The sequence below is a fragment of the Dromaius novaehollandiae genome, chromosome 4 (genome assembly GCF_036370855.1).
Source record: "Dromaius novaehollandiae isolate bDroNov1 chromosome 4, bDroNov1.hap1, whole genome shotgun sequence".
Taxonomy (NCBI): Eukaryota; Metazoa; Chordata; class Aves; order Casuariiformes; family Dromaiidae; genus Dromaius; species Dromaius novaehollandiae.
In genome coordinates this window covers 7170119-7193647 of record NC_088101.1, presented here as the reverse complement: position 1 = coordinate 7193647, position 23529 = coordinate 7170119, and the positions used below count along the sequence as shown (strand labels likewise).

The 23529-nt window shown below is 39.4% G+C and overlaps 1 protein-coding gene across 5 annotated transcripts in view; it reads left to right on the top strand.

Moving 5' to 3' along the window:
* The window catches only part of WDFY3 (WD repeat and FYVE domain containing 3), a 193373-nt gene that overhangs the window by 128157 nt on the left and 41687 nt on the right, over positions 1-23529 (top strand). For 4 of the 5 annotated variants that reach the window (XM_064510311.1, XM_064510307.1, XM_064510312.1 and 1 more), the window contains 11 exons: positions 1549-1701; positions 4160-4233; positions 4336-4497; positions 5931-6025; positions 7913-8033; positions 9158-9375; positions 14147-14382; positions 14868-15002; positions 16604-16783; positions 18827-19060; positions 20754-20853. In XM_064510311.1, coding sequence (XP_064366381.1) covers positions 1549-1701; positions 4160-4233; positions 4336-4497; positions 5931-6025; positions 7913-8033; positions 9158-9375; positions 14147-14382; positions 14868-15002; positions 16604-16783; positions 18827-19060; positions 20754-20853 — 1708 coding nt within the window. The remainder of the gene's footprint in view (positions 1-1548; positions 1702-4159; positions 4234-4335; positions 4498-5930; positions 6026-7912; positions 8034-9157; positions 9376-14146; positions 14383-14867; positions 15003-16603; positions 16784-18826; positions 19061-20753; positions 20854-23529) is intronic. The other variant, XM_064510310.1, reaches the window with a different exon arrangement.

The window sequence follows — 23529 nt, the reverse complement described above, 5'->3', positions numbered from 1 at the left end:
CTGAAAAGATCCTCCTGTGACCAGTGAACTTTACATTCCTAAGAAGACAGCTTTACTGAAACTAAAAACTCAGTTTGTGGTTTGGTCAGCATATTTTTCAAACCATTTTATGGTGCCTGCTAGTATGTTTTTGCAAAAACCTTTTATCCCATGCAGCTCGTTCCAGACATTGGCCTGTTTTAACCAAACAGATCTAGATAGTGTCTTCCTTGCACTATAAACAGCCAGTGGGTCATCACGCACCTTATTTTCTATCTCAGTAAACAACACGGTTTGGGAGAGATTCTCAAAATCTGCATTTCTTTAATAATGTTTCAGAGAAAATGATGAAGTTGAGAGCTTGAAGAGTTTCTACCAGAAGACAAGAAATAGCAATTGTAACTCTGCCAATTCGTTCTTTCCCAACCCAGGTTACAAAAAATTAAAGCAGAAAGGAGGACACAAAGGATGGCATCCACAGTCATGTCTAGAGTAATACAGAGCAGTGAGAGTTTGAATTTTGTTCTGTTTTGTTTTTCTAGCGTGTAAGTCAATGGGACTGAAGTAAAAGGGGCTGTGAGGGGTAGAAGAGTACATACAGGGATGCCATAATGGATTGGAGGATACCTTGGGGTTATGATGATCAAGAGCTGGAAATTGATTGGGTTTGGGTTATCAGGAACAGACTGGAAGGGATATAGATTAGATAGCAAGGACTATTAGCAACGAAAGCCTCAGATACCATCTTTATTGTTGTATGGTGTGAAACTGAGTTACAGCAGTTCCGAGGTTAAAGTCCATAAAACTGGCTGTTGTGGAAGATGGAATTTTTTGCCAGCAGTGAGTTTGACTTTGGACAGAACGATCGTCTTCACAAATCATGAACAAACGACATTTAATCACTTAAGACACCTTACTGCCACTGACGTGCTATCTCCTAAAATGCTAGCCAGAGATGTGTAGAAGTCAAGCCTTTTCAGACTTATGTAGTGATGGATACTTTTCTTCACTTGGATGTGCAGCCCGAAAGGGGCACAGACAGGTCTGTGCGAGTCTGCCACATCCATGCTTGTTTTCCAGGAGCACAGCTATGTGGGAATGGATTGTGTGCTGTCTTAAATTGTGAGTAACTGCCAGGGGGCTGAGAGGCTTAGGTGTGTGTAACCTAGGGCTGGATGACAGTGGACAGGTGAATAGTAATGTAGATGAACAGTTTCAATCTCTTCAAGCCTTTTGTAACCTTTGGTGTATTAATCCTGAGTGTCAGTTTTTAATCTGAAAGTGGGTTTGTGTATAGAAAGTCAAGGGCTGGATGTTGTCTGCAATGTAGAACAGAGCTGGAGGGTATCCTTCCAGTTCTGCGTGTGGCCTTTTTTTTTAATCAACCTTAATACTATTTTCAAGCTTTTTAATCAAATGTATCGAGTTTCAGAGGCACTTCATGGGTCTTCTCAAAAATTATCTCGTGTTTTAGGGGATCCAGACGTTTCATCCATGCTTTATTTTGCTTAGATAACATTGGCTGCATTTTCATAGGCTACTAATTTCTTATTTGTTTACTTGTTCAAGTTACTGGCAATGCTGTTAAAGAAGAAACGTTCCCTTCTGAACAGTCATATCCTCCATCTGACCTTTTCCTTGGTGGGAACTGTCGATAGTGGGCACGAGACCTCCATTATTCCAAATTCTACTGCCTTCCAGGATCTGCTCTGTGATTTTGAAGTATGTAAAGCTGCACAAAAAGCTGATGGTATCGGGTAGTGAATGATTCAGTTGCTAATAGCATACTTTAAATATTGAGTGACAACAAATTAGGTTGTTTTCCTGAGAACGTAGTATTTTTATATATGGTACAGTAAAGTAGCTCGGCATGAATATTGTTGGTAACTTTTCCTGCTACAATGTCTTTTATCACTAGAAATGATTAATAGGTACCAAAGATGTACCTACTTCTTGTTTAGAAGATATGTTTTGTAGCTTTCTGTTCCACAGTTTCTTTTAACCCATGTGTTCTATTGCAATACATATATTGAGGCACGAAAGATGTGCTGAAAATGACAGTAGGAGGAGAACTTTCAACACAGCAAGTTGGAATCATTTCATCACACATCTCCCACAAAGTTAGTAGAAAGGCAGTTAAAATTATGCTGGCACTACCTATGAAATAATTGAGCGTTCTCATTGTAAACTGAGGAAAGTAGAGAAATTCAGAATTGTATGCTAATATAATACAGGCTGAAAAGCAGTGCTGTATAATGCATAGAAGTGATCGTGTGGTGTTTGTCCCTTTTGTACTATCTGTGTCTAACATGGACTGAATAAAACTATTTTGATTCTCATGTGCTTTTTATAAAAAATCCAGCTACCAGATACTGACTTAATAGCATATGCCCATCTTATTCCCTGTCTTAAAGTGATTTGAACTACCCATTTTATGGTTTCAGATGTCCATTTGGGTATTTAAAAGCATTCCTGGAGACTGTAATGGTCCTGTATGTGAAAAGACTGCTGCTGCTTAATATAGCCTTTCTTTTAACAAAACCACATGGCCTTGTTAACTTCTTTCTTTGGGAGCTTAAAGGTCCTTAAAGCATTCCCCCCCCCCCCCCCCCCCCCCAAAAAAAAAAAATTGTCGAGATCAATAATACACTGCAATTATGGCACAAAGAAACTGAAAATGAAAAGAATTGACTCCGACTAGTACAGAAGGAATTTGTTACCAAACTAAGTTTCCTCTTTTTTTGATATGCAGTACTGAAACTAGAAATAAAACAGTGAAAAGTTCAGTCTGTGCTATGTATAAACGTTAATTTCTTAGTATAACAAAGCTAGTTGTTGTTTTCTTAACAAACATTCCAGTAATACTGACTTTGTATTCACAAAATTAAACATAGACTTGATGGAAGTTATTACTTCTATTTGAGGTAATATTTGTGGTGTAGAGGTCTTAAGCTAGATGAACTGTTGAGCAAAGAGAAGGGTGTTAATCACAGCCACAACTCCTTTCACAGACAGCAAGATCTTCATCAAGTCATGAATACTTTGTTGAAGATTCCTCTTTTTTCCCTAAAGGAACCAGCTGAGAAATTTCATCAAGGTTATGTATTCAGTCAGACAGCTATTACCATATGAAAGATCCAATTTCAAATTGTTTAGTTCAGGTCTTTTTTTTATTCTTATTTTTTTTTCCTGAAGACACAGAACAACTGGAGAATGAATAAGCTTAAGATACTAAAAATAAATGAAACTAATAGGTTTGTGAGTCATTAAGAAGAAAGTTTCAAAAAGCCTTACAAAGTCACTCTTTGTTTTTTTTTTAATAGTATCTCTTCAGAAATCAGTGAGCCAAACATTTCTTTTGCATTAGATAACTTAGATGTGCTTATTCTTATGCTAAACAGGGAAAATGGAAGATTTGTTCTGATCATTTTAGATTAGAAGAGAAGGAGAAGCAAGACAACTTCCTTTTAAGCCAGTGTTATACCTCAGAGCTCAAATATTCATTGTGCTTTGTTCAATAGCAAGTCAATTTTAAGATTTGCAGCCATAACATTGAATTTTCTGGCTTTTATATGTTTTATTGCTTCTATTGATTGAACAGTTGAGTTGATATATTGTAGGGTATCTAAATCATTTAAAACTCTGTGCAGGAAATGCTGGGTAAAGATAAAAACAATTATCATTGAAGACCTTGAGTTCAATCTTGGCAGAAGGTATTAAGTTAATTTTACAAATAGAAATTCTTCACTTAAGCCAGATAAGCTTGATTCAGCATCTCATTTCAACACTGTAAACCCCTAGTAACTCCTTTGGAGTCAATGGTGTTTAACCACCTATCTTTATATTAAAAAAGAAAAAAAAAAAAAGTCGAGATAGTGCAGAATTTTTTTCCCAATTACTCTAAGTTATCCGCATGATATGCTTACAGAGGATATCTTTGGTACCACTATGTGTTGCTTAAGTCTTTGCATGAGTATTTAATATTTATCTGAAATTGAAGAACAATTGGGAGCCTTGAACTGAGCTTTGAGCGCAGTGGACAGGCGAATAGTAATGTAGATGAACAGTTTCAATCTCTTCAAGCCTTTTGTAACCTTTGGTGTATTAATCTTGAGTGTCAGTTTTTAATCTGAAAGTGGGTTTGCGTATAGAATGTACCATTGTTTGTTCTGTATTTTAGGTCTGGCTTCATGCACCCTATGAGCTTCATCTGTCACTATTTGAGCACTTCATTGAACTTCTCACCGAGTCCAGGTACTAGCTGACACCGACCTAGTAATAAGACTTACAGAATAAGGTAATATGTAGAGGATGCTCCACATTTCAGTTGCCTCCTCTGTTTATTCTTTCTTTCAGTGAAGCAGCAAAGAATGCTAAATTAATGAGGGAATTCCAGCTCATCCCAAGACTACTCTTGACTCTTCGAGATATGTCTCTGTCCCAGCCCACTATTGCTGCAATTAGTAATGTGCTGAGCTTTTTGCTTCAAGGCTTCCCTAGCAGCTATGACTTGCTCAGGTAGCCCATGTTTATGTTAATTCTGGCTTCTGTGTTTTTAGTATGTTGGCGATACTGCATAAAAATGCTTGTGGTAGTCCTGTTGTGGAGTAATTAACATGAAACACCCGTGTACTGAATTTCTTCTTATAATTCATAACTGAGCTAGACATAGTCAACAATTTTATTAATGCCTGGATTTGCATATTAAATTCAATTTATGTCTAAACAGGTATGACTGGTTAATCATGCCATGGTTGGTAAACTGGCTTAGTGTTTTCCAGGCAAATAGTGAGGGGGCTATATTCCATCTTCACTGCTAATGTGAAACACTGAGCACTTTTCTGAAACAACATTGAACATTCTGCTTAAAATTGGGTGTAATGATACATCTTGTTAAAATGGAGCTTTGATTACTCACCTGCCCGAAAGGTTTATTTCAAGAACTCTTCTAAATAATCACTGTGTAGAAAAATATTTAAGGCTGTCAAATATAGTACTGTTAATTATGACTGATGCAAGTTGCAATTAATAATGTAACTTTCATTAATAATGTAATTTTCATTTGAGATCCTTTTAAATGAGTTAAGTTCTGTGATAACTTAATATTTTCTTCTCCTATTTCATTATAATGGAAATGGATAGAATATTTTAATGCTTAGATGTTCTTTTTATATGAGCAGGCATGTTTTTACCTTTAATTGTACTTAAAGTGAGAAGCTATCAGAAGCATCAAACCAAACTTCTTACCTGTCTTTGTTTTAATTGCGCAGGACAGAAATTATTCAAGAAAAAATAGTATAGATTTTATGCTTAATTTATTATGGAAAAAAACTGTAGTGTGCTTATTGGAGTGTTCCAAGGTACCTTTGTTTTCTCCCTTCTAGAAACAAAAATGAAAAATACTGCATACCTTTGGAAAAGATAGACTAGGCAGGGACCTTTCAGGTTAGTTCTAGAGGAATGGGCAACATATTTCATCCCCTTTCTTGGGGCAGCACGTCGTCATCCTGTTTTTGAAAACCATGGCCTTGTTACAGTAGCATCTCATGCTATAGGCATAAACTTCATATCAGATTACAGCAATATTGTCAATGTTTTTTGATGTAATATTTGTTCAGGTGTGATGGTTGGGGAATAATTTTTTTTTCCTCCTCCTTTAACTTCTGGTGTTTCTTTTAGTAGGACTTGGAGGTGTCTCCCAGTTCCCTTATTGAATCTTAGCATGTTAAGGATCCCTTACTTGCAGACTTGTCTGCTCACAGTCCAGTTTGTACGTTAATGTGTTTTTTGTCTAGTAACTTTATTTGGAGGCCATTTCCCTGAACCTTCAGATTTGAGAAAGTTGACATTTTAGCATACCTGCCTCTCAGTCGTATATTAAAAGTGAATTATTGATAGATGAGAGTGCATGTGTCACATCAGTGCGTGATGTTTTTTCTGTATCCGTCAAGGTTTGGACAGTTCATCTCTTCCACTTTACCTACATTTGCAGTCTGTGAGAAGTTTGTAGTCATGGAAATAAACAATGAAGAAAAACTTGACAGTGGTAAGTGATTGCATGACTTAGGAGCAGGAGAAGTGAAATAATTTGTGATACCTTCTGTGCTTAAACACTGAAAGTGCAGAAGCAGTATTGTTAACAATACTGTAATTTTGTTATAGTTCAGCTGTGGGTTAGGAATGGTACTTGAGTTTTCAATATTGTGTGCTAAGCAGTGCAAAGGTAATCTTCTCTCGTTTTGTTTTCCTTTATTTAACACTGCATGTTTTGTTCTGCTTCCTCCACTTGCTCCTTCAAATCAGTTGTGCGTCTCTGCTTTATGGAGAGAGAAAAAGAAAAAAGATGGATGGCAAGGTACATCTGCCCTCCGGGTGTGGAGGACCTGAAGGAATTAACTAGTCTAGGCCATTTGTTTTCAGATAGAAAAGAAAGTTTCTTTGCTGTCCTTCAAGAATACTTAAATTTAAGTATTTAGAGAACATTTCTACCCTTGTTTTCTAAAGAAAAAAGGTTTATGCAATTGTGTTCTCTATTCATCCGTCTTCCCTAATAATAAATTTTTAGTCCACTGGCTAAAATTTGGATTTCACCAGATGGATTTCACCAGATAACTAGGACTGGATGCCAAAAGACGCTGTGTTTCTACATGTCTTGTAAATATGCTGGTACCCTGGAAAAGGAGCGAAAAGGAAAAAGCTGTGAATGAGCTTCAGTTAGTGCTTTTAGTCCAGTCTTCTAAAGAATGAGGTTTAGGCAGTCTGTTCATTCATCATGATCCCCAGTACCTCTCCTGTTTCTTCTGAACACTTTAGCTAATTGCATTCTCAAACATGATTAAATTCCATCTCTCTCAGTGCAAAACAGTGAGTAGGTATTGGAGAGAGATCTAAATTAGTGTTTCCACTAAGGACAAGGCAAGACTCGGTCACTGCACACTCTTTTGGCAGCAGCTGCAAGCTGGCCGTGTTTCTCTCCAAACTAACCACAGCCTGTTCTGCTTTTTTGCCTACCTGAGCCATTGGAGGAACATGGGGAGAAATTCAGGCTGTGGTAGGAATGGAGAGGAAGGTTTGGGGCAAAAGACCCAAGATTTTTAGGTTACTGAGCTTCCTGAGTTTCACTGTATTTTTGCTATAGAAGATGTCTTGTTTTTCTGTCTATGACTTATGCCCAGGACTCTGGGCCAGAATGCATCTATTTAACTGCCTTCCTTTTTGCAAATCTCCTCTCAAGTTGCTTTTGGTTTTTTTCATTTTATTATTTTTGTTTGTTTGTTTTTTAATAATATGAAAACCTGGTGCCCCTGAAGGGGTACCTTGTGTAGAATAAAGTGCCATAGGAAGAATTTACAAAACAACTGTAAAGTGACCTCTGCGATGCATGTGTTGGCTTGTTACTTGCTTTGCAGTTTTCTAGTAAGTGTGCTCTTCTGCTGCTGATGAATTTGGGGAATCTGTCTGAAAGAAAAGGAAATAAATTTTACTCCCCATTTCTTACATGCAGAGGGGATGGGGAGATGTTGGTTTTATTTCTTGGGTTTTTTCTCCAGATTGCATAATACACTATATTTGGAGAAACATTCTGTATTTTGGTTTTTATGGCTCTGCCTTCCGGAAGTGGCTGGCTTAATTTAGACTGCCTTCGGTTTAGATTGTTATCTGAGGAGCTGTGATTTCCTTCTGTTCATCCTTCAAACTGACCAAATGCTGTGTGATGAAGTGGGGCACCAAGCCTCAGTTAATCCAGTGCGTTCCTCAGCACTGTATACAAGGTCAAGCGTGCCAGCGTGCCTATACTTTAGCATGGCTTTCTGCTGACTCGAGTGGGAGCAGACTGTGTTTTCTTAAGTATGGAATTTATGAATAGTGTTAAAAATGTCCAAGTCTTAAAAGCCTGATTTTGCTTCTTTTTTTTTTTTCATGCTTTATTTAGGAACAGAGGATGATTTTGGAGGACTTGTTTCGGCTAATCTTATTCTACTGCGGAACAGGCTATTGGATATCCTTCTGAAACTTCTGTATACATCTAAAGAAAAGACAACTGTTAATTTGCAGTAAGTTTTAAAAAAAAACAAAACTTCAGATAGAGGAGGAGGAGGGTATGATCTCTAATTTGAAGGGGGAGAATTATACTGGCCCAGCTCTTTTTGCTAGCTATATTATATAATTCTATAGGAACTCTTGAACCTATTTACACAAATATTGCTGAATTAGCTTTGAGTATGCCAGTAGAAATCAAGTGCATGATACTTCAGTTGTACACTCCCAATTGTGGTAGCGAAGAGAATAATACTGAGGAGATGCAGGTATAAGTAATACATATTTTTAATCTATTGCATTAGCTGATTTTGTTTCAAATCTTTCAAAAACAGCTGGGGAAGTTTAACAGCATGGTGACAGAATTAGTGGTAATTTATGTTTCAAGTTAGGAACAACACAAGTAAATACCAACATATGCTTTACAAAGGAGGAACATATATTTTAGATTTGGGGGATTACTTTCTTTATGTCAGTTTTCAAAACTTTGAGGGACAGAGGACCATGAGAGACAAGGATGCAATGAGAAGAAGTTTAGGTGTCTGGCTACTTTGATTTTTTTTTCTTCTTTCATCTTGAGAGCTAGATTTGGAATGCTCTGCTCTTCTCCCATACTTCTGTGTAATCTTTTTATCATAATTTCATACACGGCTGTAGAGAATATATTCTCTGTCAAAAAAGTAAACTTCTGCTTTTAGAGAAATGGGATAGTCAAGCAATTTCATTTCGGTTCAGATCAAATAGTTTCAGTACTGTGAAAACTCTGTACCTGTGTGTGGCTCAACCAAAAGTATTTTGAAATTGCAATTTATTGACAAACATTTCTAGTTCAGCATTCCAGATTGCTTATCAAAAGCAGTAACTGAAGTAATCTCGTGCCAATTCAAACAGTCCCAGTAGCTCATTCCTTTCCACTAAACAAATACTGACTTCAGCGTCTGGGTTCTGTTTAGAAAGACTTGCTAAGCAGCATTTCCTCTTACAAGGTAGGCTTAGCTAAGAATTCAGTTTACTCTTGGACTGACCTGAATTTTCTATGATCCTCTTTAAGTTTGCCCTGTAGTGGAGGGCATGAACTTTTGCTATCCAGTAAGAGAAAAAAACGCTATAATATGTGACTTTTTTTTTTTTTTTTAATTAGGGCATGTGAAGAACTAGTCAAGACACTGGGTTTTGATTGGATTATGATGTTTATGGAAGAACACCTGCATTCCACCACTGTCACGGCAGCCATGAGAATTCTTGTGGTCCTGTTGAGTAATCAGTCTATCCTGATCAAATTTAAGGAAGGTCTCAGCGGTGGAGGCTGGCTTGACCAGACGGATTCTGTCTTGACCAATAAGATTGGTACTGTGCTAGGTATGATATCTCAGCCCTCATGGTTGAAAGGTGTATGTGGGGTTGCGGGGGTTATTTTAAGAAAACTGTGTAGTTCATGCATCCTTTCTGTGGTAGTGTTGTCTATGCTGTGATCAGATGCCCCTGCATTTTGGTTTTCTTGGAGTAAAGAATTAGTTTCTGTAAGCAAGAGGGAATGGTTTTACAAAACTGCCCTTCAGCTGGCATTATACAGATTTCATTATATTTCAGTCTTACCTCTTCATCTGCACGAAGCCTATGTAGCAAAACTATAATCAGTTGCCTGATAGCTTCATGGCAAGGTTAAGTATGTCCCATGGGCAAGCGCATCTGAGCTAAACGAAAAGGCATCGTAGCTGTATGCATGAGGTGGTGCTACACTTAAATTTTATTGAATATTTATTAACTTATGGCAGTAAATAATCTAATTAGTTACATCATCATGCAATACTGGACCTGAGCTGCTTCATCCAGTCAGGTCTGGGCCAATTAGATTTACCAGTTTGGATTTGCGCTACCTCGGGAATTTGTCTGCAGTGTCATCAGCCTTTCTTTTCTCTCCCTTGCTTGCTCTCATGCTCTCTCTTGCTCTTTCTCATTAAAGATTTTTTTTTTGTGAGTTCTTAAAACCTGGTTTATCCAAGTTATCAGCCCTTTCCATTACCCTGTGTAATCTAGAACTGACTGTGTTAGGGTTTAGTGCTACAGGACCCATTTTGAACATCTCCAAGCTGTCTGAAATAGTGAATATCAATTCTGTGTAGACAGGGATAATGTAGAATAGTGGATGATTTTGTCTTGCCCTTCCAGTTCTCTGAGTGTTAACGTGTAGTTTGTAACCTGTAGCTCATGCTGGCACTACAAGCCAAAATCTGGAGGTAAGCTGTGCTCAATGTATGTATGACACCAGAGCAGAGAGCTCCTGGGATGTATGTACAGGAGAACATGGCGCAGGTTTGAGTTAGGGCGCTGTGTTGGCCAAAATGTCAGCCTCACAGGGGAGCACCCCGTGCCCCTGCTCATGCAGATTTAAGAAAGAGCAGGAGCTGTGAGAGGCAGGAGACACACGGGGAGATGCTCGAGGAGACAGAGGCTGCTGAGGGACACAGCTGGAGATGCCCTCCTGGAAAGCGGTGCCCATGTGCCGGAGGGCTACACCTCTGAGGGGACCACGACCCATGTCCCTGAGGGACTGCAACGCCCTGGCAGCAGGGCCACTGAGCATCCGAGAGCAGTAGCACAGGCCCAAGAAGAAGCAGGGAGCGGCAGACAGACACCATCATGCACGCGACCCCAGCCTCCTGCCCGTCGCCACCACCGAGGAATTGGAACGGACTGAGGACAACCTGCAGCAAAAGCAAGGAAACCTGAGAGTAGCAAGAGGGGAGGAGAGGTGTTTACTTAAGTGTGTGTTTGTTTTCTTTTCCTCAATACCCGAATCAATAGTTAGGAGTTTGTGTTAATTGGCAATAAATTAAATTAAATAATCCCTAGTTGAGACTGTTTTGCCCAGGCCTGGCATGGCTATGGGATGGGAATAATTGGCTTGACTTTGAAACTGCAGAAATGGCCTAGATTCTGGTATTGGGCGTTTGTGGCGTGTCGCAGTGTAAGTGGTACACCCGTTGTATGTGGGGAGGTAAGTGTGAACAGTGTGCTCACAGCACAGCTCCATCCCACTGCTTTAGGAGTTTCCAACTAACAGGACTTCAGAGATCAGAAAATTGCTCAAAGGTTGAAAAGACTTGCCCGTAGGACTTAGCCTGAAAGTAGCTGCAAGCAGGAGAGAAGGTGTGATCAGAAATCTGGAGAGAAAGAAATTCTGGGACTTCCCATCTCTTCTCTGCATGAAGAACAGATAGGTTGTTAACAGTTTGCTGGCGTCTTTGAAAATGTGGATCTTCGGTGTTCTCCAAGGACCCCTCAGGACAGGAAGACTGCATTTTGCTGTTGGGTATCCACACTCGCAGGGTCTGTTACAGATCTGAGCAGGGCCGTGCGTGTTATTCCTTCTGGGGGATGTCAGTGGCTTCGTTTCGCTGTAGGTGCACTATAATGTAAGGCAGGCGGCTCATTCAGCACCCACGGTCTGCCAGGTTATGAATGGCATCTGCTGCTTTTGAAGTAGCTACAGGGGCCGGTAATTGGTTCTCTTCAGCAGCAAACACAGCCGTTTGACAAAAGAAATATTGCGAAGAACGGTGATTAGGATTCAGTATCGTTGATTCTCATGGACTCATCTTTCTCCTCAAATTGCAGCTGTTCTTCTCATGCACTTTTCTGGTTTTGCTGCATCTCGTGTACTCTAACTGATGGAACCGCTTGTCTTTGTAGCCCAGGGAGAGCTTTTAGAAAGGTGTCGTAGAGATAATTTTTAAATAGTTGGGTTTTTAGGCCTCTTTTTTTCTTTAAGGGAAACTATTAGAAAGGGAAAAATGCAAGCGTGGGATGCATCACTACTGCGAAGTTCCACAATTTTATTAAAGAGATTCCAGTTTAAATCTCTACAGGAGACGTGATTTGTTTGAAATGCCCACTAGACATAGGAGTACAGAGGAAGTAAGAGAACAATCACTCTAGTAATAGTAGTAGTAGTACTGGTAGTATTTAGATATTTCCTTTCTTCTTTGATTGCTCTTTCAGCCTCTTAACTAGTGAATCTTAACTAGCTATGCATTCACTGTAAAGTTTCCCAGAACAAACAGGACATTAAAATTAGTTTAATTTGAGGTTGGCAGATCTTTAAGGATCTGTTAAACTAGTTAAAAAGAAGCAAGAATCTCTCCCTTCTCTTGTTAACCACCATTGCACCAGCCCTCATCAGGAAGAAGGACTGTACTCAGGTCATGTGTGTTTCTAACGTTTGATACTTTATTTCCTCTGTTACATTAATTCTGTTCAGGCATCTAATTTGGTAACCTGCTGAGGAGATATTCTATTTTCTATGGCTCTGTTTTTTTCAGGCATCTGAAGATGGTGCTCTCCAGACTATTTCCCAGTTAGAACCTGAGGGAGTCTTTGCAGGAGCTTGACAAGGTGTTAGAATCGGGGCAGTTGTATCAATAGTACTTACAACTTAGTTTTTGTTTCAAAAATGACTTCACCAGTCATTTTTCCTGTGTCGCAGCAATATATGATCTCTTTCTGCCTAAAGACTTTTCCAAGCTGGTTTATTTTAAGGAAATAAGTGTGAAGTCTTTCAGAAGCAATCTTATTTTGGGAGGAGGGCTTTTCCTGGAACGTAAACTTCTATATGCTCTGGCAAAATATGAAACCCAGCCTTTTCTGTTTTCTCTCTCTGAACTCTCTCAAGGCATTTTATGCTATGTTGTTTTTCTCTGCATAAATAAAACTGTCTAGGAAGTCTATCTACAGTTGTTTCCCATAATATATCCCTCGGGATATCAAGCTAGAAACATATGATAATTCTTTGAATTATTAATGAATTATGAAAGTTTTGGAAACCAGAATTTATCTGAAGTCATATTGGGTGTGCAAACATTTATTTTTAACATTCATACTGTAGCATCTGTTGTTTGAATTATTCCGAACTATGTCTTGTATTCTGTTTAAGAAATAATTCTTTGACAGTATGGATTTTAGATTTTGATTTACAGTGATGTTTGGAGAGAATTTGGGAAGTTGGGTTTTTTTGTTTGTTTGTTTGTTTTTTGTATTATAGTATCACTTTAATTGATGCCAAGTTAGATTGTGACCACAGAGATATTTTAAAAATTGTCTTTCATCAAATGATAATGACCTATCCAATTGCCTTATCTAATTTTCATGCTCTGTTTTTTTTTTTTTTAATAAATTAAAAAACTAGCTCCAAGTTTCCTAGTGAAACTAGATAGGAGTCTTTTTTGTCCAAGGTTACTGGTGGTTTCATGCAACTCTGTAATAAGGATTTCATCAGTCTGATTCCTGACAGATATTTGCTGTCTGAAGAGTCAGTTTCTGGTTTCTGTCTATATTTGAGCCTCAGAAAAACAGCCTGACTGACCTGACTTCTGGCAGTGTCAGAAAAATGGCTCAGTATCTGTGCAGACGGAGAGATTGAGCTGTCTTTCTGCCACTGTCCTCCCTTGAAAATTAGTCCTTCTGCAGTCCCAGTGTATTTTTTTTAATAGGAAAATGAAAGAACTTGGTGGAATAGGGGTCATGAAAGGTGAGTTTTGGCCTCTGGCAGCACTTAATTGAAAGATGTCTGCTTTTTCTTTCCATTTGCAATTAAGAAATAAAGATAAAGTAAGAGCAATTAATACTTCATACTGGCTTATTAATCAGTAACAGAACAGTTAAAACAAGATCCTTGTGAAAGATCTTCGATACCCATTTAGCAGCCCATCAACTTAAATGTGCAAATGGGATTGCTGCTCGGTAATATAAATCAGCTGCTCAGTAGCAGAGATTAAGGTGAGATTTTCCTCTTAGCCCTGGAATGTTATTTTTTCAGATGCTCGTCTTTGGGGTTTTAAAACTCTGGGTTACTGGTCATTGTCAGAAGATAAGAGCAGAGTTTGTATGGAGCAGTGTCATCTTTGATGCTGGAAGGCAATCTTTACTTTTTTTTTTTCAGTGACTTAAAAATTCAGGTATCTGTAACAAATTGCATAATATGAGTGCGATGATCTGTAGGTGCACATTTATTTTTTGCAATGTTAATTTCTGAGGAGGCACCCTCTCCAGTTCAATAAATGAGTAAGAAAGAGCTTTACACACATTTCCCTGTTAACACTTGTTCGTTTTTTCTATTTCCCTTTTCTCTTAGGGTTCAATGTTGGCAGGAGCGCTGGTGGCAGGTCAACGGTCAGGGAGATTAACCGGGATGCTTGCCATTTCCCTGGCTTCCCGGTTCTTCAGTCCCTTCTCCCTAAGCACACTAACGTACCTGCGCTCTATTTCCTCCTCATGGCCCTTTTCCTGCAGCAGCCAGTCACTGAACTGCCCGAAAACCTGCAGGTCAGTGCGCCTGTCATCAGCAGCCGATGTAATCAGGGTTGCCAGGTAGGGATTATCTAGTAAGATATAAATGTCATTCTGTCTGTCTTCAAAGAGCATAGTGGATTAACCACCCCCTCCCTCTTCCCTGCAGCTGACTCTCAAGTCAGGATATCATGTTTTGTGTTAAGCACTGTAGGGGAGGGATAAGATGCCGTGGGAATGCGAGGAAGCCAGCCTGGTGGTGTCATGGGATAGTTGTAGCTGGTTTCTTGCTGGTCGGTTTTGGGGTCGAATGAAAAGCATATCCCTGGTTCAAGTCAGTGTGGTAAGGGCATTGAATTGGTCTGGGGGAGGGTGTGTGTGTGTGTGTGTGTGTGTGTGTGTGTGTTTGTTTTAGGAGGGCACCTGAGATCTCGATGGAAAAAATTGATAATATTTATATACTGTCAAATGAGTGTATCATAGGTGTAATATAAAAAAAAAATCAAATTGTACAGGAGAAAAGGTTTATTTTGTGTCTTTTTTTCCTTCTCTCTCACCTCTAATAGTTTGATTTAGACTCTATTTGGACATTCATATTTGGAGTTCCTGCCTCCTGTGGCACGGTTACCTCTTCAATACACAATGTTTGCACAGAAGCTGCCTTCCTGTTATTGGGAATGCTGAGGAGCATGCTGAATTCTGTAAGTATAACATTTTTCTGGTGTTCTAATATACAGAATTGCTCGAGTTTGCCCTGTTGTCAAAAGCCAAATCAGAAAAGTTGGGGTTTTGTTAGTGTGATATGACAAACCCAGCTGAGAGTTAGGCTTATAATACTTCCGTAATAACCATCATAGTCATTGATTTATTTTATTTTTCGTATGTGTAGAAATACTAGTGGCCACAAAGCTATCACTGCTTTTTCACAAAAAGGCTAAGCTTTGCATTTTGTTGCAATTAAAAGAAAACGAAAAAAGCAGAATGATTAAGTACCCTTGGCAGAGATTACTGAATTTCTTCCTGATTAACATCATGGGGGAATGCTTTAGACTACATATCCCATCTGCTCAGAGCTATGTGAGTTACAGATTTTGTACTTGAAAAACCTCCACATGCAGAGAAGTCCACTGACTATTAATAGCCTCATGCTGGAGGAAATCCACCGACTGCCAGAAAAATGTGTGTTCTTCTGTTCTTTGAATCTGAACTCATCAAGAGTAGGCGAAGTTTGACTTTCATGGAGAGAATTCTGTATTTCCTTGGAGGCAGAGTATTTATCTACTGAAAATGATCTCATGAAATGTTTGAAAAGCAACATGCATTTGGCCATCATGCGTTCAGTCATCACGCATTTGGTTGAGTGTCTCTCGTGTTGGTGATGTGTTTGGACATGTCTTCCAGACACGTGTACCGGTCACGTGTTTGTGCCATGCTTGGGTACGTGTTCTGTTGTGTTGTTCAGTTGCATGTTCATGACGTGCTTGCACGTATGTGCTGTTTCTTGCCATGCCATCTTGTGGTATGCCATCAGATGTGTTTGGATTTGTCATCATGTGTCAGGTCACATTTATTGACCCATTTTGGGTCTTCATGTGTCAGGTCACGTGTTTGTGCTTGGACGCCTCTGCACAGGCACATGTTATCTTGTTTTATGTTGTCACGTGCTCCTGTTGTGTTATGTTTGTCATATATTCAATCATGTTTGATTACACGTCTCATCACAGGTTTGACTTGTTCCAACCCATATTGTCATGTTCAGTTACATGTTTCTCTTGCATTTATGACAGGGACCTGTTGTCAAGTGTTCAGTTGCATGGTTCGGACACGTTTTAAGTGTTTGTCACAAGTTAGCGGTGTGTTTGGTCATCACATGTTCCAGAGATGTGTGTGGCCATGTGTTTGGTCACGTTTGTCACATGACCGTTGCATGCTGGTGATATGCTCCAGCATGTCTTCCATCACGCGTTCAGTCAGATGTGACATCATGTGTTTGGACATGACTCATTCTGTTATGTTTGATATGCTTGGACATGCGCTCAGACATGTTGTCACATGTTCGAGCATCACATGTTCCAGACACACTTTTTCCCCAAAGTTTCGTCACGTGTTTGGTCACACGTTTGGGGACGTCACGATATGCTCAACAAGCCTGTTGACCACATATTTTACCATGTTTGACGATGTGTTTGATCACGTTCAGTCCTGCAGCTCCCCCTCCTATGGCTGCTCCTTTCTGAAACGAGCACTGTTCAATTAGTGCCGTCTGTATTAACGTCCTGTTTGTAACTGTTTTTCAACCCAGCCTTGGCAGTCTGAGGAAGAAGGCTCCTGGCTTCGCGAATACCCGGTCACCTTGATGCAGTTCTTCCGGTATTTGTATCACAACGTGCCGGACCTCGTTTCCTTGTGGATGAGCCCAGAGTTCCTGTGTGCGCTGGCAGCAACCGTGTTTCCTTTCAACATACGACCTTACTCTGAGATGGTAGGCAATTCAAAAAGCTCGATTTTAGGTTTTCCTTTGAATGCTGTTTTTGGAGGGTTATTAATTGGCAGTCATACCAAGATAAAGCCTGACTTACCCTGCAGAAATAGATGGTTGTGGAGGCTGGGCTGCAGTTTTTGTATTTGGGCTCTGAAACTGGAAGAGGAATGCACGTTCAGCAGAAGGCCAGTTGCTGTACAATGACATTTGAAACTTCATTTTAGGGGGGAATGTAGACGTTGTATTTATTCTCTTTTGGGCCAGTTCTTTCACTCAAAAGAACAATGTTAGCCCAGATTTACTGTGCTTTTTGCTGACTATTCTGAAGGATGTGATAAAACCTAAAACTACTTTCCTCTCCCACTTCCCGTTTGCTCTTCTGTGACTTAACCACAAACCTGTTGTCTTGTCCCAGTCAGAACAGCTGAATTTAAGCTAGGAGGGAGGATGTGCATTCAGCTTTGCTTGTGTTGCTGCCTTAATCGGGTTTATTGTGTGATATTAGTTCCTTGTCTATTCTTTGACTAAGTGTCATTTACAGATCACATTATTTCTAGAGCGTGAAAGGAAGGGAAGCAAACAGTTACTGTTGGCTGATATCTAAAAGTAATTTTATTAAGAGGATGGAAGCGTGGTTAGGCTGTGGGTTAGTAAGTGCTAGAACTAGGGAGGATATGATAAAATACTTGAGAAAATACTTCTCACTGATGCAATGTCTTTTTGCTATGAGTAGAAATGGAAGACGAAATTTTAAAAGTATGTGCTGATGAGTCTTTCATAAAGATTATTTTTTGGCTTCTACATTTAACTTGCTCTTGAAGTAGATGCAAATGAGCTCTCTAGAAAGAACTGTGCCATTTGTAAACTAATAACGCTGATATGGCATTTACCTATAGAGACTTCAGAGGAGCCTTAGTTCTCTGAGCAGCTTTTAGCTTCATGTACTAAATACCTCGAAACTTTGTGTAGCTTCCTGACAACTTGAGCTCCTCACTATTTGAGAAGTCTCTTGACTCCTTATCTGTTTGTTCCGTATCTGTTTGTTCCTGCAGCCTTTCCATCTGCCTGGATGTTTTCCACTAATCGATCCCATTTGAAATAGATGAATAACAGCCCTGTTCTTGCAACAAAACACTGTAGCCCAAATTCAGCCTCGAGAGAAAATTCTTCAATGAGTTTTTAACCTATCTGAGATTGCCATTAGAAGCAGAAGGCCTATGCATTCCTGCTTCTTTTCATTTCTTGGAAATACTCTCCTACTGGGAGAGATCAAATGTTCAAAACCTTTGGTTACTTCATTTGTAAGTGAACGATGTGATAAGCCTGTTCAGAGAAGTGATATTGTCTTGTCTTTCGGTTGGAGGAGATTATATAAGAACACTTAGTTTATTTCTTTTTGTTTTGCCTGCTTTCATCGCTGTTTGCAGTTTTCTTACAGTCCTTGAGAGCTACCTGCTCAAAGGTTCTTATTCTCCAGAAATAAGAACCCTGTAAAGATAGGATTTTTAGAGAATTTGGAAAACTAACTTATCCATAACTGTTCTCCTGCGAGCCTCTCTGTATTTCAGAAAAACAACAGCAACAAAAAAAACAGTTTCCTTTTTGTACTCGGTTGCACAGGTTTGATGGCCTTTTTTAATTGGCCTTTATCTGTTTTTTTTTTTTTTTGAACTGCTTTAGTTAATGACTCTTCAAAATTTTTCTCTTTTTGCAATGAAAATACTTATTCTTGCAAAGTATCTAGAAGTTGCCTAAGATGTTCTTGTTGGTAAGTGGCTTCCATATGAAATGTGGAAGTAACCCAAGTAACTCATGTTGGATTTACTGATGGCTTTTTGCTTGGAAAACGGAAACCAGAATTTGGGTGTTTCTCCTGTTTTGTGTTAGGGAGCTGAAGCCTGACCATGATGATCTTGCAAAAACTTTTTTGGACACAGGCTATTAAGTGAATAGCCTTAGAAAGAATGAAATTAAAGAACTGAGTAGTGAAAGATTTTTGTTAATTTGCTAATCTCTAGAATTTTAACATACTGATTTTCACAGGTCACTGATCTTGATGATGAAGTTGGGTCCCCAGCTGAAGAGTTCAAAGCCTTTGCAGCTGACTCTGGCATGAACAGGAGCCAGTCAGAATACTGCAATGTGGGCACCAAGACATACCTAACCAACCATCCTGCCAAGAAGTTTGTGTTCGACTTCATGCGTGTGCTGATAATTGATAACTTATGTCTGACACCAGCCAGCAAGCAGACTCCACTAGTAGATCTTCTGCTAGAGGTAGAGTTTACTTTTTTTAATTTAAACTTAATGTGACACTTTTTTTCTTAGATGTTTTTCTCCAGTTACTTTTTGAATTTATTAGAGGATTGATTGCCTGGGATGCAGTGGAGTCTTTGAAATTGTCATTAGGTATGAGATCAAAAATGAGCACCAACATCTCATAGCTAATTGAATAACTGTCTTTTAGCCAGTCAGATTGCTCTGTTAGTTGCTAGTCATGCACTGTAGTACACTCTGTCAAAGTTTTATTTCTGTTTTGTGCTCGATTTTTGGAGAGGTCATAATCTTCTTGACATCTTAGTCAGTAGCTTCTTTCATCTGGAAGTTCAGGTAGTGAGTTGCAACAGTAGGTGTTCAACAGTGCAGTATGAGAAGTTGTAGCTTTCTCAAAGTTTTATTCTTTCAAAGTACAGTTCGTGTGTTACTCATCCATTAGGCAGTGACAGTTGTACTTAGTTTTGTACAAGATGTAACATCCCTGCAAATCCCTAAAGAAATATTAAGGTCTCCGTTTTATTCATATTTGATAAAAAGAAGTGGCAGGGCATCTGGTGCTATATGCCAGAAAAATTCATCAAGTCACCATATTATCTTTCTGTAAATTTTCTTTAGAAGTCCATGACTCCTGCAGAAACAGCCTTCTGTTAATGGTTAGTCAGGGAATGAGCAGTTAAATTACTGTTTAAGTGCCTTACTATATCCACACCTTCTTCAGACAGTGTATTCTGAAATGTTCTGTTCACATCAATTCATTCTCCCTTGCCCTATTTGTCACTTCACCCACGTGTTGCTATGACCTCTTTGATTCTTTTTAAAACTGCAGGAATTTTGGATATTACCTAGGGGTAGCTGGGCATTTTGCTGTCATAAAGCAAAAGACTAATTGTAAAGGGATGTGGTTTTACACAAACATCAGGAAACGCATTTGAGAGTACAGCCCATCAATCAGTTGCAATTGCTGTACTGCGTTTTAATAAGTTACCACTGTTCACTATTAATTACTGCCTCCTCAGCATAAACAGAGGAATGGATGTGTACGTGCTGCTGATCTGTTACAGTACCAGATAAAGCAAGGTCACTTAAACAACCCTAGAAAGTAATATAACATTAAGAGGAGCATTCATCTAGGTATGATTATGTGTGCATTAAACAACACAAGGTGATAAAATGTTTTTCCTCTTTAAGTGCCAAGGATGTCAGAAAGGTTTAGTGCATCCATCTATTATGTGGCTATCCCAAAGCTGGTGTGGTAATACACAAAAACACAGATAAGTGCTGATGAGTTTGTTTATTCATTCAAGCTGTCTCATTTGCTTTCTGTTTAGTGAAGGGCGTGATTATGTGAGCTGAGGAGGTAACAGTATAACTGTACAACTCGTTACAAATCTGTGTACTTTTTAGGAGTGTGGTTTTTTTTCCAGTTCCTATGATGGAGGAAATACATTGGCAGGAGATAAATTTGCTTGATTTAAACTGGAGTAACACCCGCCCTGTAAGGCAGTATACAAGACAATGCATACTCAAAGTGCATTCTTAAGCTTATACATAAAGCAAAGACTGTTTACTTAACTTACTAAGGAAAAAAATAGATACTTCAGGAGACCCAAGGGAAGGAGGGGGCACTAGGTGAGCTTCTCTTCTTGCTTATTCAGTGTACTCGTTATGTCTTCTCTGTATTTTTTTTTATCAGGCTTCCCCTGAAAGATCAACACGAACACAGCAGAAGGAATTTCAGACATACGTTTTGGATAGCGTGATGGACCACTTACTTGCAGCTGATGTTTTACTGGGTAATAGAGCAATGTTTAATTATCAACCTGTCTGATTTGAGGGAAGGATTTTGACTTTATTTTTGGTATTGTAATTTTCTTTTTTTAGTGTCTTCATTCTCTACACCATGATTGTCTTTTATCTCTTCTTTCTACCCTTTTCTTTCCTTCTGATGTATAAATGGTATTGCTGTGCTTGCACATTCCCTTGCTACCTCCCTTGTGCCAAAGCTATGAAGTAGAAGTCTTCAAAAAGACTATATGGGAGGAAACTATCAGATATGTAAGCCAGACAAATTGAAATAGGAGCAAAAAGAACAGAAACTGGATCTTGCTCCTCCTGCATCATCAATCCTGTCCTTCTTGCCATGGCAGAGGATCTGGAACTTTTGTCAGTTTATCATGGGTGGGACTTTGGTTCATGAAAATTGGCTTTGTTTCCTTTTCCTCCTGTTGCAGTTTTATTATGAATGCAGCACCCCAGAGGAAGCCTTTGGGATTAGCGTTCCTTTGCACCATATACTAAATAAATGCACAGGAAGAGACTGAAAAGCTTGTAATCTAGATGTCAGTAGGATGTGCTGACATGGGTATATAACCCATCAGAGCGTGCGTATAGATAATCGTGAGGTGACTGGTGGGAATATCATGCTTGGGTGTCCAGTTTGGTTTGACAAGGACTTGCTGGACTTCGCAGGAGTTCTCCGTTTGCTCTGTCTCAGTCCTCCCTCCCTAGTCAGAATGGGCTCTCTGGGTCTTGCTGGACCCAACAAGGGTTTTCTCCCTCACTAGCTAACACCTGGAGGAGGACTGTACTTTTCTTGATCCGGTGTTAGTCTGAATGCTAAAGAGAAATAGTCAGTTAGCATTTACTGCTCATTTGTTAAATTTAATGAGGCAGCATGCATGTCTGATTAGCTGTACTAGTAAGGTTCCCCTGTTCTTGCCACAGCAAAGATTTATTCCTTCTCTGGGTGCAATGCATTAATAAAATAATTCCAGGCTCATATGACATGAAGCTTTGAGTCAGGTTTTCTCCTAAGAGTTGCCTGCCTTTATAACTACTTTAGTGCAGCTGATGGGCAGAACTTGGCTTCCCCTACTGATTCCATCTTCAAGACTATTCCAGCTTTCTCCATGTGTGATGTTATCATTTGCCTTATGTGCAGATGGGGCATTAAGTGTATAAATGCAGGTGAATTTCCAGCAAATTGAGCACCCATTAACAATTTTGTTTATGGAAACATTGGCACTTTTCAGGCTTCTCATAATGCAAATGGACAGACAGATGTGCACATACGGACACATGCAGCTGGCTTAAAATTTCCATTGACTCTCAGTTTTACTGAGTGAAGCCCAGTGAAGGAGAAGTGGAAAGATTCCAGCTGATATCACTTGTCACCTGGAGCTGTTAAAATTCTTTGCTTTTTGAAAAAGCAAATGCAGAATTTTAAAGAAGTATAAGTGGTTCTGCACACCTGCAGCCCAGCTAAGAGGGAGGACCATACGAAAACATGAAGGAGCACCATTTCTTCTGCACTGATGGCTGCTTTTAGAGGGAAATAATTTACATCTGTTTGGAGTGTAAAACTACTGCTTTCTTCACTGTCTGCTGCTGTTTAGCTCTGGTGACAGCCACCTCAGGTCAGGTTTCAGAGCAATGGCTCTAAATTCTCTTTCCAAATCCTCTTGGAGAAACATGGTGCCCTGGCTGGAGCCTTTGTCCCTCCTACACCGCTGCTTGGCTGCACGGTTGGTCCGAAGGAAATTAGGAATACGGTCTTGTCATAACCACTGTTATGTTGGTACATAGGCAGAAGCTGTAATCAACAGATAATCAACTTTTAAGTGCATGTGACACGAGGATTTGGGGCATTTATTTAGACTTAGGCCTGTTTATATATCAGAATGTGGTTTTGTTTAACTTGTAAAGAGGATCTTATCTTTTAAACATGATCTGTATTTTACAGAGCTGCTTCTAGTGAGTAGCCTATTCCTGCCAAAAATCTCCAGCCTCTTGGATGTATTTATAATTCGTCTCCGAATTACGTTTCTGGTCAGAAACTGTGTCAGCAGATTGTGGATGTATGTCCTGCTGAGATCATTAATTCACCTTAGACTGTTGGTGGTAGCAAGCGATGATGAGGAATTTCTATTCCTGTCCCACAAAAGAAACCTACATAAGCATTTATTTTTGACATTTGGACACTCTGGAAGTTCTTTAATAAGGGTGGTAGTCTTGATGTAAAAGGAGCTTGGCAGCAGAATTCACATCCCATTAGTCAATCAGCTGTAGATTAAGCTCTGCCTTTTTTGTTACAAAGGGGTATTTGAGATTAGTTTGTTTGCTGAAATACAGCAAGAAGCTTGGGGGTCCATTGGATCATTTACTCTGCAAGAAAAATGTTGGGATACACTGGCGTGGAGGTTATTACCATCCTTTGCGAAAGCGATAACCCAAGTGGTTATCCTCAAATGAGGGTTTGAGGATACCTACACTTAAAGAAGTCTCTCTTCGAGAGAACCTCAGGCGATTTCTTAGTCTAGTGTTAGACATTAATTTGGAAGGGGAAGTCAGCAAGTGTCACCGGTTCACATACCGTTCTCAAAGGTAGGCAAGGGCCGCTAACGGTGTCCAGTCTGACTTTCTTATTTCAGCCTGACTTTTCACATGATGTCGTCGGCTCCAGGAGGCAT